The sequence below is a fragment of the Oncorhynchus mykiss genome, chromosome 12 (assembly GCF_057628025.1).
Source record: "Oncorhynchus mykiss isolate SJ-2025 chromosome 12, ASM5762802v1, whole genome shotgun sequence".
In the NCBI taxonomy this organism is placed as follows: domain Eukaryota; kingdom Metazoa; phylum Chordata; class Actinopteri; order Salmoniformes; family Salmonidae; genus Oncorhynchus; species Oncorhynchus mykiss.
In genome coordinates, this window is record NC_143033.1 from 17348307 (window position 1) to 17362179 (window position 13873).

The 13873-nt window shown below is 41.3% G+C and overlaps 2 protein-coding genes across 3 annotated transcripts; one reads left to right on the plus strand and one right to left on the minus strand.

The window, feature by feature from the left end:
* The first annotated feature begins 1060 nt into the window (after positions 1–1060).
* LOC110537063 (trypsin inhibitor ClTI-1) lies at positions 1061–1956 on the plus strand. The gene is made up of 4 exons (XM_021622786.3): positions 1061–1190; positions 1281–1306; positions 1446–1555; positions 1820–1956. Exons 1-4 carry the CDS (start codon positions 1139–1141, stop codon positions 1863–1865), a joined length of 234 nt encoding a protein of 77 aa, XP_021478461.3. The 5' UTR covers positions 1061–1138; the 3' UTR covers positions 1866–1956.
* Positions 1954–9684, minus strand: LOC110537062 (COP9 signalosome complex subunit 4). Of its 2 annotated transcripts, XM_036937045.2 has the most exons (10): positions 9166–9684; positions 8525–8604; positions 8222–8373; positions 8007–8110; positions 7575–7879; positions 7211–7381; positions 6992–7107; positions 6557–6601; positions 3667–3751; positions 1954–3462 (listed from the first exon to the last, which is right to left on the minus strand). In XM_036937045.2, the coding sequence occupies exons 1-10, from the start codon at positions 9429–9431 to the stop codon at positions 3329–3331; spliced, it is 1458 nt and encodes a 485-aa protein (XP_036792940.2). In that variant the 5' UTR covers positions 9432–9684; the 3' UTR covers positions 1954–3328. The 2 variants fall into 2 exon arrangements, with proteins under 2 accessions (XP_036792940.2, XP_036792941.2); XM_036937046.2 differs by lacking the exon at positions 6557–6601.
* Between the last annotated feature and the right edge of the window lie 4189 nt (positions 9685–13873).

A 13873-nucleotide genomic window follows, 5' to 3' on the forward strand; every position in this document is an offset into this window, starting at 1 on the left:
GCTAAGGTACAACCACAAGTCTGTTAATGTTTCACAGAGCAATACACTGAATATCCCGTAGTTCTGTGGAAACTGTAGTGGCACCTGATTACATAGCCTTAGACCTACTGACACTTGAACCTTACTGTGTAAAGTAATGTTTGACTATAAGTGTAAGACAGTGAGTCATTTTAGTACTTTGTGGTATGGGTCATCGTTGTACAGTAGAGTAGGTCAAGTGTTTCAGGCAAAAACGAAAATGAAAAAGTGTGTTGTGGTATTCATGTGTTTTCCTCTAGATGGCGTCAGAGATCTGAAGAAAAAAAATCTGAGATCGAATTCCGGTATCCTGAATACGTTTTTACTTTTGAATGATATTTTCTTGATGTAGGAAATACATTGCAATAAATGTCATTTTTGCCGACCATTTTTGCCGATTTGTTAATATGAATCCTATAGAAATGCTAAAATGGGACATACATTGTGGCTTGATCATTCAGTAATTCCTAGAAAGTATATATCATCAGTAAAAGATATTCTGAGCATCAACATAACTCCAACACACCTCGGACCAGGGTGAAGCACTGAACACATGTATTGGTTAACCTGGTAATGATTACTATAGGACTACTAGCTAGCTACTCATGGTTTGTCATCCAGATAAAGTCAGTGAGAAACTTTGGAAACCACGTGTGGACAGGATGAAGCTGTAGAGAGCCCTTTAGAGATAAATTAATCATTGACTTGTCAAACAGAGCCCTACCATGCAGGTCTGTTTGAAATGTTCCCCTCTGTTGTGTGTGATTTGTGTTCCCCTGACATGATCATACTCAATAAGTACAAAACTATGGTTTGTCCTTCTGAATATTGCCTTGAAGAGACATCATAACAGCTAGCTGAATGAATGAACAGGGAGTGTGGTTGTAACAATAGCAATGTTCAACATTGGTCTTCACAAGAGCTTGGATATCTGCATGGTGCTACTGTTTGACATTTTGTTTTAAGACTAGAGCCAAAAATGTGTGTCACTGTCAATAGAACCGAAGGGGGACTTTGGCCAGAAATGAGGTCATTGAAGTTTCCCAAAAAACGAATAGAGTATATAGACATTTATTACTAGGAGAAACACTCACTGTAGCGAACTACTGCAGTTGCCAATATGCCTGGAAAACCTACTTTTTTCCTTCTTCTCATCATATCTTGCCTCTCAAGTAAGCATACTTCTCCATCATTGAAATGTACTTTTAGTATGTATGGTTAATGTTATGTTACTATATCAATGACAATGTTTTGTCCATCAGATGTGCAGGGGGCAAATTTTAAGAAGGTAATGTATCCAGTTATTCACATTTTGACACAAAGAGTTAACTAGTTTTTCTTGTGTAACTGATCATAATGGTCCATTCAAATGGATTAAAACTGGGCGGAAAGACAAAGCTCACAACACTTAAACATCTTTCCTTTAGCCAGCGTGCTACAACTATCAGCAGCCTGGCTGTCCCTTCCACTTTGAGCCTGTGTGTGGATCCAACGGAGTCACTTACACCAACGAGTGTGTGTTGTGTGACACAGTAAGGTACAACAAAGAAACACTATCAGTCATTGTTGTTATAAAAGGAGTTGTTTGGATCCTGGATGCTGATTATAAAGAGGGACTGGAGATGGAAAGTACATGGTTAAATCTAGTTGTAAAACCTTACGTTACCTGATTACTATATGCAAGTCATCATCTATAAGCTGACTATCTCTATCCTGCTGATTCCAATCAAACTGGTGAGAGTACAATGTCATTTATACTGACAGGGTCTAAGGAAATTGCAATTCATTTTTTCTCTTGCAGAGAAACCAGGAAGAAGATACTTATTGTCAAACATGGACCTTGTTGAAGAAGTCAGATACGGCAAATTCAACAGTATAAACCATGGCTGAAACACAAATAGAGCTGATTATTCAGAAGAAATAAAACATTTACACTGACTTCTTTTTTCATTTATTCATCTCTTTGTTGAAGTTGCACTCCAGGTCTGACAAAATGTTTCCAAACAGAATGTAACAAAATCATTGTACAAGAATACAGCAACAAATTAAGTGGCGGTAGGCATGGCCTGTGTGTCTTTCACATTTCAAATAGAAATCACTAACACCTTCGTTGTGGGACATCAGTGTTTACGTTCTCTGGTTTGTATTACATGAAATCAAAGTATATATGAGATTGCAACCACTGGTAACTTGATGAGCCTATGGATTCAAGTATCCATTTATTAGTCCTAGAAAGATGAATGGTAAACTCCAAGCATAATATACAGCAGACTTCTTCTGAGAAACATGCTAGAGAAGTACCAGATTGGAACATGTCTCACACTTAAATGGGCGAGACAGTGAGAGAGAGAGAGAGAGAGAGAGAGAGAGAGAATGTGGGGAGGAGTGGCCAGTGTTTCCCCTACCACTACTAAGGCCAGGCGCTCGGCTAAGCTCTATTAACCCCTGCCAAAATACAACAGAATTTGGCTTCAGCTGGTTTCAACTGAACAATTTCGTGTTTGCAGTCTTCAGTACAGTACGATCTTACAAAACTTCGCACTTAGCCCAGCCACCCAGCCAAAATCGCACCCTCCATAGTGAATAGGGAGTAGGGTGCCATGTGAGATGTGCCCTGGTGTGTGGGGTATTCCAGGCCAGGTGTGCCCTGGTGTGTGAGGTGATGTGAGATGTCCTAGGCCAGGGGGTGTGCCTGGTGTGGGTGTTCATGTGAGATGTCCCAGGCCAGGGGGTGTGCCTGGTGAGGGTGGTCATGTGAGATGTCCCAGGCCAGGGGGTGTGCCCAGTCATGTGAGATGTCCCAGGCCAGTGGGTGTGCCTGGTGTGGGTGGTCATGTGAGATGTCCCAGGCCAGTGGGTGTGCCTGGTGTGGGTGATCATGTGAGATGTCCCAGGCCAGGGGGTGTGCCTGGTGTGGGTGGTCATGTGAGATGTCCCAGGCCAGGGGGTGTGCCCAGTCATGTGAGATGTCCCAGGCCAGTGGGTGTGCCTGGTGTGGGTGGTCATGTGAGATGTCCCAGGCCAGTGGGTGTGCCTGGTGTGGGTGATCATGTGAGATGTCCCAGGCCAGTGGGTGTGCCTGGTGTGGGTGGTCATGTGAGATGTCCCAGGCCAGTGGGTGTGCCTGGTGTGGGTGGTCATGTGAGATGTCCCAGGCCAGTGGGTGTGCCTGGTGTGGGTGGTCATGTGAGATGTCCCAGGCCAGGGGGTGTGCCTGGTGTGGGTGGTCATGTGGAGTGTTCCAGGCCAGGTGGTGTGCCTGGTGTGGGTGGTCATGTGGAGTGTTCCAGGCCAGGGGTTGTCAGTCAGTCTACTGGGTCATCTGAGCCTCCATGGCCTGGGCTGTCCACTCAGGAGCAGCAGCAGTGATCTTTTCCAGCAGGTTGTTCACCTGAAAACATAGAGACTGGATCTGCTTGTCCCAGGTGGGCAGGGGCTCCCGTGCTGAGAGACAGAGAGGAAGGGAGAAAGAGGGTTAGGTATCTAATTTAAAATAAATAACATTTAAAAAAGCATAGAATTACATTAGCTAGAAAAGCAGAAACTTAAAAAGGAACCAGGCCCTAGCCTAGAGAGAGAGGCATTTCATCCTCCTAGAGCTAACTGAACAGTGGGTATAGCCTTCTGTAAATACGGCTAAGTACTCACTCTCAAAGTGGACAATTCCGTCTATCTGGTCAATAAAGCCGTTCATGCGTCCCTCTGTTATCATCTGGGAGGCGATCTTCTCAGCCTGGGGACAGGGACAGACACACAGGAATAGTTCACTGGCATCGCCATGGCACACACACTATACTACCAACTACACATAGGAACATGTCAGTAACAAGTTAACAGCCCTGTCCAGAAACAACCGTAGCCTCATGTGCTATTAGCCATATTGCTAAGTAGTGTTTGGTTTTTCTTCGGGACCCAAATTGAATCAGGTTGTTTCAGTCTTGACCCAATTTTTTGAGGTTCAAAATACAATCTGAATGTTTGTATTTTTATGCTATATTGATAGTAAATGTAGCAATTATATGACAAGGGAAGAACATTCCCACCTTTTTTGTTGTCAATAATTACATATTGAAATCAACTTATATTTTGTTAAATGCAGGTTCATGATCATTTCTACACACCTTCTACCTGGTTTTAGTTTTTCTTTTTACTCAGACACCCCTGACCAATCAACCCAAATTTGGGTCACAACCCACCAGTTGAGAATCACTGGCTTATGGTACAATCCTTTCAGGTCCCCATGAAGTGGGTAGTGGTAGGTACTAGGGGTTGTTTCTGGATCAGGCCAGTGAAACATGGTCAGATTCATTTCAGGCCAATACGACAAGTGTTGTTAAGTGCTAGTTAGTCTGTGTACATAACTACTGTAATATTTCACAATACAGCCAACATGTACAGGTAACTGCCAAAATACAGGAAACATGAGTAAATTAAATATATTGAGAAAAAAAAAATTAAAAAGGCAACATGCAACAATTTCCACGATTTTACTGAGTTACAGTTCATATAATCTACATCTTTCACACCTGACAGGCGCAGCCATGGGTGGGCATAGGCCCACCCACTGGGGAGCCAGGCCCAGCCAAACAGAATTATTTTTTTCCCCACAAAATGAGCTTTATTACAGACAGAAATACTCCTCAGTTTCATCAGCTGTCCGGGTGGCTGGTCTCAGACAATTCCGCAGGTGAAGAAGCCGGAAGTGGAGGTCCTGGGCTGGCGTGGTTACACGTGGTCTGCGGTTGTGAGGCCGGTCAGACGTACTGCCAAATTCTCTAAAATGCCGTTGGGGGCGGCTTATGGTAGAAAAATTAAAATTCAATTCTCTGCCAACAGCTCTGGTGGACATTCCTGCAGTCAGCATGCCAATTGCACGCTCAATCAAAACTTGAGACATCTGTGGCATTGTGCTGTGTGACAAAACTGCACATTTTAGAGTGGCCTTTTATTGTCCCCAGAACAAGGTGCACCTGCGTAATGATCATGCTGTGTAATCAGCTTCTTGATTATGTCACACCTGCCAGGTGGATGGATTATCTTGGTAAAGGAGAAATGCTCACTAACACGGATATAAACAAATGTGTACAGAACATTTGAGAGAAATAAGCTTTTTGTGCATATGGAACATTTCTGGGATCTTTTATTTCAGCTCATGAAACATGGGACCAACACTTTACATGTTGTGTTTATATTTGGTTCCGTATCTATTGAAAGCAGGTGTTTCCACACACGTTTCCTTAGTTAATTAAGAAATGAACTTCCCATCATGCTTAGGGTCATGTATACCATGGCTAGAATAGATCTCAGTGACTTTGAAAGCGGGTTCCCAAAGGAGCATAGGGGTTTAAATTGTGTACGTGTGTCAATCACCAGATTTCAATCTAATTGAACACTTATGGGAGGTTCTGAAGCGGCAACAAGACAGTGTTTTCCACCACCATCAACAAAACACCAAATTATGGAATTTCTCGTGGAAGACTGGTGTCGCATCCCTCCAATAGAGTTCCAGACACTTGTAGAATCTATTCCCAACGCCCTTAAAGTTGTCGTTTCCTTTATTTTGGCAGTTACCTGTATGTGTCAGCAGTAAATGTATGCATTACCTACAAATTACAATGTCTTTTGGTCTAACCCAGCCCAATGGAGAACTGTAGTGTAGTGTCTCACTCCCGTTATAATTGACTAACACCATCCCACTTTTCAATTCAATATGTACACTAAGTCCACTGTAACCAGACATGCAGTTCACAATCTTTCAACAACAAATATCTCATAGGTTTACTCTTTATTTGGACGTTGTAACCTAGTGCACTAACACACAAACCAATGAGTAGTTCACATAGCTAACTCTACAATATTTTCAATTCAGCAGAGTTGAAAAAGTCATACTGGGGAGAATAGCAACAGAAACGTTCTGTACTTGAAACATACTGTGGGATATAAGATATGCATGCAATAAATGACTGGGTAATAAGAATAAACTAAATATACAATAGGGTGGAATTCAGTTGGCGCTGTTCCATGATGATAGAACAGAAATACTAAGCTACCTTTCTAATGCCTGTATCATTAAACTTTAACAATCATTGCAACACAGGCTATTTATTTGTACAGTACAAGGTTTGTTTTCAGTAGAAACCTAATTTACTACTTACCACAGAGACAATAAATTACAAGATCAATGTCTTAACTAGGTGCCCCTTATCAACTTGATCATCAAATAAGACCACAATTTCACATGGTTCTGAGTAATGTATCCCCAATCCCACTACCCGAAGTAGCCTACTTCCCTAAATATGACACAATATGAGTCTTTAGGAATTACAAGGACACCCTTTACGTTAACAAAAACATCAGCCACAGCATTTAGCTGGTATTATAAGGGGAGTGCACATTCCGTTCTGATTACCTCTATCTTCAACCAAGAAGTTGCGAGAGAGAGAGAGCGAGCCAACAAGGCTTTATTTCACTGTATTTTAGTTGTGTATTTTTGGTTTCACACCCCATTCATTAGTAAAGTAGTGATTATGTTCCCTACCAGACTGCATCTGTAACCAGGGACCTCACCATGGAGATAATCGTCCTGCACAACAACATGTATATTCAAAATACAAGCCTTCTAGGTAATGCTGCTGCTTTAAAACTGACACTTCAACTTTCATAATAACAGACCACAAAATATTGGTTATGCCCTCAAACGCTACATTCATCATAAATTACATCCCGAACTCTTTCCCTGAAAAGTGATTTTCTCCATCAGATACTTAACGTCTTGAGGAATAAGATGATATGCATACACCAACTGTCAATCTTGATAACAAATTAAAGAATACCTGATTTTCAACATTTACAAATACACTAAATTAAAGGACGCATTACCAAAACCCTAGACCTACCTACCTACACCCCTCCGGGAAAAAAACGTACGCCTGTGAAAGTGCTGCTGAGTCTTGTATGTTGAAATCCATCTTACCTTAGCGGGAGGGATCTCCAGAAGCGCCCCTAGCTCTTCAAACGTGATGTTGTTGTAAAGTTTGCTAGCAGACAGCAGGTTGTGTTCAATAACAGCTCTGTCCAATATGCTGGAGCCTAAAAACAGAATCCCACAGTAATGCAGCAGAGCATATTTTCTTATTACACAATCAATGAAATAACTAGGGACTATGGAGAGAGGCTGAGTTGGGAGACTGACCATCCCCAGTGGTGGCTTTCTGGTGGGGCATAAGCATGGCAGCAAACTCCTGCAGCTGGTTCCCCCTGATTATGCGGTCCAGGTACATCTTCTCTAGGATGCCGTAGGCCGCCAGCTGCTGACAGCGCTCGTCTTTAAACAGGGTGGCTAACATACGGGAGCGCTGCTGGCCTGAAGAGAAAGAGGAGAGGGAGGGAGAAGAGAGAAGGAAGAGGGAGAGTGAACTTTACTGTTAATACCTTGCAGTCCAAATATAGTGCAACAAAAAACTGGAGCCAAAAAAGCAACGACACAGTTAGAACTGCTTTGACTACACGCCTTTCACAATGTTGTGAAAGACAATAGACAAACCAGTGGCAGGTACCTGCTGATGCCAGGATGGTGCAATGAAGAGCGTGCTTCAGGGCCTCTAGACGCTCTGTCTCGTGGACGATGGACTTGTAAGAGAGCTCGTTGTACCGCTGTGCAGCCTCGATAAACTTCCTCCTGTAGTCCAACACTCTGGCGTAGCACACTTTGTAGTGGACCTGTAGCTGTTCGTTGGTGGACTCGTTCTGGAGCAGCGAGGCTCTGTTGATGTAGGCCTCGGCCTGAACAGGGTCATCATCCTCCAGGTACAGACGGGCGATCTTCAGGTACGTGTCCAACTTATAGTCTACGTTGTACTGCCTGACCAAGAGGACAAGAGGGTTTATAAGTTGAATCAGACGTGTTAGTGCTCAGCTAGACCCAAATTGTACACTCCCGGCGAGTCGCGCAACATTATATTGGGAAACACTGGAGTAAATTGACTTACTTCTGTCCTGTCTCCAGAGGAATGCCCACTAGAACCTGAGCAGCGTTTCTCCAGTCCTCCTCCTTCTCATAGATGGTGGATAAGTGCTGTCTGATGGAGGCCACCTGGGGGTAGACATGGGATTTAAACATAGGGTAGACATTTGTAATTTATTTCAAACCAGTCTCTAGGCTAGATCTGGGAAACCAGGTGTGTGCAATGTACACAGTACTCACCTGTTCTTCAAATGAGATGACCCTGGGCTGTATCTTCTCTAGTGTGAAGTGGTAAACTGACTTGGCTGTGCTGTCAGGAAGACTGGGTATGTTTGTGCAGAAGTCTGTCAGCAGCTGTCTAGAGATCACTAAGCTGACATTCTCATTGACCACTGCAGGACAGGAGAGGATTAGTTAGAAAGGATATACAGTAATGTGATTTATGAGTAATGATTGTACAAAGGAAAAGGGGGACTTTATGTAACAGGTGAGTAAATGGTAAGCAGGATTTATTCCATCCTGTACTTTATACAGAATACGTACTTGCTTCGACGAATGCTTTTAATGATTCCAATTGTTCTGCATCTGTGAATTGGATGGCCTTCTCCAGAATCTGTCGATATCTACAATTGATCAAACAAGGGGAGTATTAGCTAGTTAGCTATCTTAAATGAAAAATGATATTCATGACTTGAGAATTCACAATTATTTTCAATTACAATGGAAATTGAATAGTAAGCCTGCAATACCAAATGCAAATCAATACACACATCAAATCAAAAGCCAACTACAGTTAGCTAGCTATATTTAGTTAGCCATCTACATTACTAAAAGCCATAGCTAGCTGACGTTAATAAACTAAACTGTAGCTAATCGACTAGTGCACACTTTTGACAACACAATATATTTGGCAATCATTTTATCCAGACACTGTCTAGCTAGCTTGATGATAATGTACATTAGCTAACATACCGGTAGATAACGTTAGATACATACAGTACCGGTAAAACGTCTAACCTATGCTAGCCGCAGTGTGATGCTAATAGCTATTGCTAGCTAGCATAACTAGCATCGGCGGGCTGCTCATTGACACTTTTATAATTCACTGTAAACGTCACACTCAGGTCTAAAGTAATGTATATCTCCACGCACATATATTTTCATCCATTTTGGCCAATACATACTTTCCAGCGAGATCTTTGTGAGATCCGCTTGAATTCATAAGTTGTGCAAGCTCCTGTCTCACTCCAGCCGCCATTTTCTCCGACGAAGTGTCAACGAGAATTATCAGCCGACAAGAGGGTATGCTGTCCACGCTACACAGGGAACGCCTAGAAGGTCCTCCAAGACTTGTAACAGATCTGTACAGCAGATTTAGACGTTGGTCTCTAAAACAGATATTCGTTTGCTCTTTAGACTTTTCTGATATTACTACGCAACAGCGCAACATTTAACAACGTTTTACTGAATAAAAAGTTATTTTCGTGTCTGTATTTTCCAAAGAATTAGACTCGTGTGCCTTGTCACGTTTTATGCTTAGGCAGCTGTCACTTTATTATGTTAAATAACACAGGTGTGATTTAAAAATATATTGGTCAACCTTGACACAACACACCTTAAGATAGATAGAGCCCATACAGTATCTGAACAACTAAATGAGACATGAGAAAAGAATGACTGCATGCCAAAACAAACAATGTGACAAGGCACAAGAGTAATTGCCAGCTGAAAGGTAAAAAGTTAGCTCTTAAGTTATAACCCAAATGGTACCATATTCCCTATGTAGTGCACTACTTTTGACCTGGTCATAAGTGTTGCACTTTATAGGGAATAGAGTGCTATTTGGGACAGACACTTAGATCGGGTGGCAGGTAGCCTAGTGGTTAGAGCATTGGGCCAGTAACCAAAAGGTTGCTAGATCCAATCCCCAAGCTACCAAGGTAAAAATCTGTCGTTCTGCCCCTGTACAAGTCAGTTAAAACGCTGTTCCTAGGCCGTCGTTGTAAGAATTTCTTCTAAACTGACTTGCCTAGTTAAATAAAGGTTTTAAAAAAATCTAATCAAAATGTATTTGCTGAATACAACCTTAACCAACAATGCAGTTAAGAAAAATATGGCAGTTAATAAAATATTTACTAAATAAAAATAGTAACACAATATAATAACGAGGCTATGTACAGGGGTACCAGTACTAAGTCAATGTGCAGGGTACAGGTTGAGTGTGGTAATTAAGGTAATATGTACATGTAAGGGTAAAGTGAACAGATAAACAGCGTGTAGCAGTGTGAAAAAAAAGCAATACAAATAGTCCAGGTAGCCATTGGATTAACTGTTCAGCAGTTTTATGGCTTGGTGGGTACAAACTGCTAAGAATCCTTTTTGACCAAAGACTTGGCACGCCGGCACTGTTTTCCGTGCGGTAACAGAGAGAACAGTCAGTCTATGACTAGGGTGGCAGTAGTGCTTGACAATTTTTAGGGCCTTAGATGAAATAGAACAAAAGAGGGGCATCTTTGGACAATATCATAATCCATAATGCTTCAGGAAGTGTCATATTTCTGGACAACACAAGTATTACAGTATAGTGCTCAACTAGCAATAACCATAGTTTGAATTTGACAAAAGCATATTCCCTGTGTTCTTTGTCTGAAAATGTCTTGTTGCATTTCAGCAGAATACCATTTTTTTTATAAACTAAAACCACACACACACACACACATCTGAACACCCTCCCCATTCCCTGTATTTTCTAAAGAATCATACTAGGACGGACAAAATACATGCCTATGTGAACCCTATGTGCCCTGGTAAAGTTTTACTAGAGGCAAGAAAAAGTATGTGAATCCTTTGGAAATAGCTGTATTTCCACATAATTTGATCTGATCTTCATCTAGGTCACAACAATAGACAAACAATCAGCTTAAACTAATAACAAACAATTTAATGTTAATGTCTTTATTGAACACACCGTGTAAACATTCCTAGTGCAGGGTGAAAAATGTATGTGAACCCTTGGATTTAATAACTGGTTGACCCTCAACCAGCAGCAATAACCTCAACCAAATATTTTCAGTAGTTGCGGATCAGACCAGTACAACGGTCAAGAGGAATTTTGGACCATTCCCCTCTACAAAAAAACTCAGTTCAGCAATGTTATTGGGATGTCTAGTGTGAACTGCTCTCGAGGTCATGCCACAGCATCTCAAATCGGGTTGAGTTCAGGACTGACTGGGCCATCTCAGAAGGCATTTCTCTTATGCGTTTTGGGTCATTGTCCGGTTGCGTTTTCCGTCAATGATAGCAAGCTGTCCAGGCTCTGAGGCAGCAAAAGCAGCCCCAAACCATGATGCTCCTTCCACCATCCTAGGGCTGTGGAACATCCAGGTGTAATTTTGCAAACTTCTGACATGCAGCAATGTTGTTTTTTTTGGACAGCAGTGGCTTCTTCCATGGTGTCCTCCCATGAACACCATTCTTTTTTAGTGTTTTACGAATTGTAGACTCAGAGAAGTTAGCATGTTCCAGAGATTCATGGAAGTCTTTAGCTAACATTCTATGAGTCTTCTTAATAACCTCATTGAGCATTCTGCACTGTGATCTTGCAGTCATCTTTGCGGGACGGCCACTCCTAGGGAGAGTAGCAACAGTGCTTTCTCCATTTATAGACAATTTGTCTTACCGTGGGCTGACGTCAAGGCTTTTAGAAATACTTTTGTAACCCTTTCCAGCTTCATGCAAGTCAACAATTCTTAATCTTAGGTCTTCTGAGATCTCTTTTGTTCAAGACATAATTCACATCAGCCAATGCTTCTTATAAATAGCGAACTCAATTTTGTGAAAACATTTTTATAGGACAAGGCATCTCTAACCAACATCTCCAATCTCTTCTCATTGATTGGACTCCAGGTTAGCTGACACCTGACTCCAATTAGCTTTCGGAGAAGTCATTAGCCTAGGGGTTCACATACTTTTTCCAACCTACACTGTGAATGTTTAAATGATATATTCAACATAGACAAGAAAAATACAATAATATGTGTGTTATTAGTTTAAGCACACTATGTTTGTCTATTGTTGTGACTTGGATGAAGATCAGATCAAATTTGATGACCAATTTATGCAGAAATCCAGGTAATTCCAAAGGGTTCATATACTTTTTCTTGCCACTGTATATAAAGGGAATAGGGTGCCTGCCTGTAAATAGCCTCATTATAGTTATTTTATTGTGTTATTTTATTGTGTTACTATTTTTTTTAAATATTTGTTAATTTGTATACTTTTTAACTGCATTTGTGGGAAAGGGCTCGTAAGTAAGCATATAACGATAAAGTCTACACTTGTGGTATTCGGCGCATGTGACAAATACAATTTGATTTGAGACGTGGCCCATCTCTCTATCTTTGTCACAGTAGCAGTGTGGTACAGAGAGCCTGCAAGACCATGAGGGCAGAGGCCCCAGGGCCCCAGCCTGGGAACGCTAAAGATGGTGTTTAGCCTATACTGAATTCAGTGTTTTTACATTGACTACTGTATGTACATGTTGTTACATCAGCGGTTAAATGTGACCAAATAACTAATTATTGATTTATATTCCAAAATTGTTATTTTTGTGAACTGTTCAGCCTTACTGCTCTACAGGTAACTGCCAAAATAAAGGAAACACCAGCATAGAGCGCCTTAATAGGGCGTTGAGCCACCATGAGCCGCCGGAACAGTTTCAATGCGCCTTTAAGACCCTTCTTTCAAAGTCACTGAGATCTCTTATTCTAGCCATGGTAGCCAAAATATTGGGCAACTGTACATTTTTATACATGATACTAAGCATGATGGGATTTTAATTAACTAAAACCACACCTGTGCAGAAGCTCCTGCTTTCAATATACTGAGGGGGTTAGATTATCTGTCCCAGGTTACCCTGGTGGGAGGCTAAAAATCAATACATATTTATTTGTCACATGTGCCATAAACAACAGGTGTAGACTAACAGTGAAATGCTTACTTACATACAGGCCCTTCCTAACAATGCAGAGAGAAAAATAGAGAAATAATTTAAAAATACGAATTTACGGAATAAATACAGAATGAGTAACGATAACTTGGCTATATACACAGGGTAGCAGTACTGAGTCAATGTGCAGGGGTATGAGGTAATTGAGGTAGATATGTACATATAACCAGGAATAGGGTGACTATGCAACAGGATAGCAAATTAACAGTAGCAGCAGCATATGTGATGAATCAAAGGAGTTAGTGCAAAAAGGGTCAATGCAGATAGTCCGGGTAGTTATTTGGTTAACTATTTAACTAACTATTTAGCAGTCTAATGGCTTGGGGGTAGAAGCTTTTCATGGTCCTGTTAGTTTCAGACTTGGCATGACATTTCCACCTTTAGATTTTGTGGCATAGAAAGTTAAGATATCAGACAGGGGAGGAGATATTAATAATACTCTGAGTAAAAGAGAATGTTTTTGGATTTTCACCCTCCAGACATTATTTCCTAAAGGACTTAATGATGAAATGCCTATGTATGTTATGTTGTGAATTTGCACATGAAATATGTGTCTCTTGTAGATTATTCTGACGTTTTTCGTATGATGTACCCTATGACTAATGAAAACTTGCTATGTCCTCATTGAGATTTTACAGACGTGTTTAATACGCCTTATTCATACACTTTTGTAATATTTATGAAATGCATATTGTTATATTTGGTAGCACTTATTTATTTTTCCTTTGCCTCCAACCCCCTTCGATGTGTAGAACGGATGTGGGTGGGGCCAGATCCACATAATGATGTAACTTTCAAAAAATCCCAAAAGCTCTGATGAAGGCCGTGTGGCTGATACGTAAGCTTATTAAAGATCGGTGATACTATCAAGAGCAGTGTGCTGT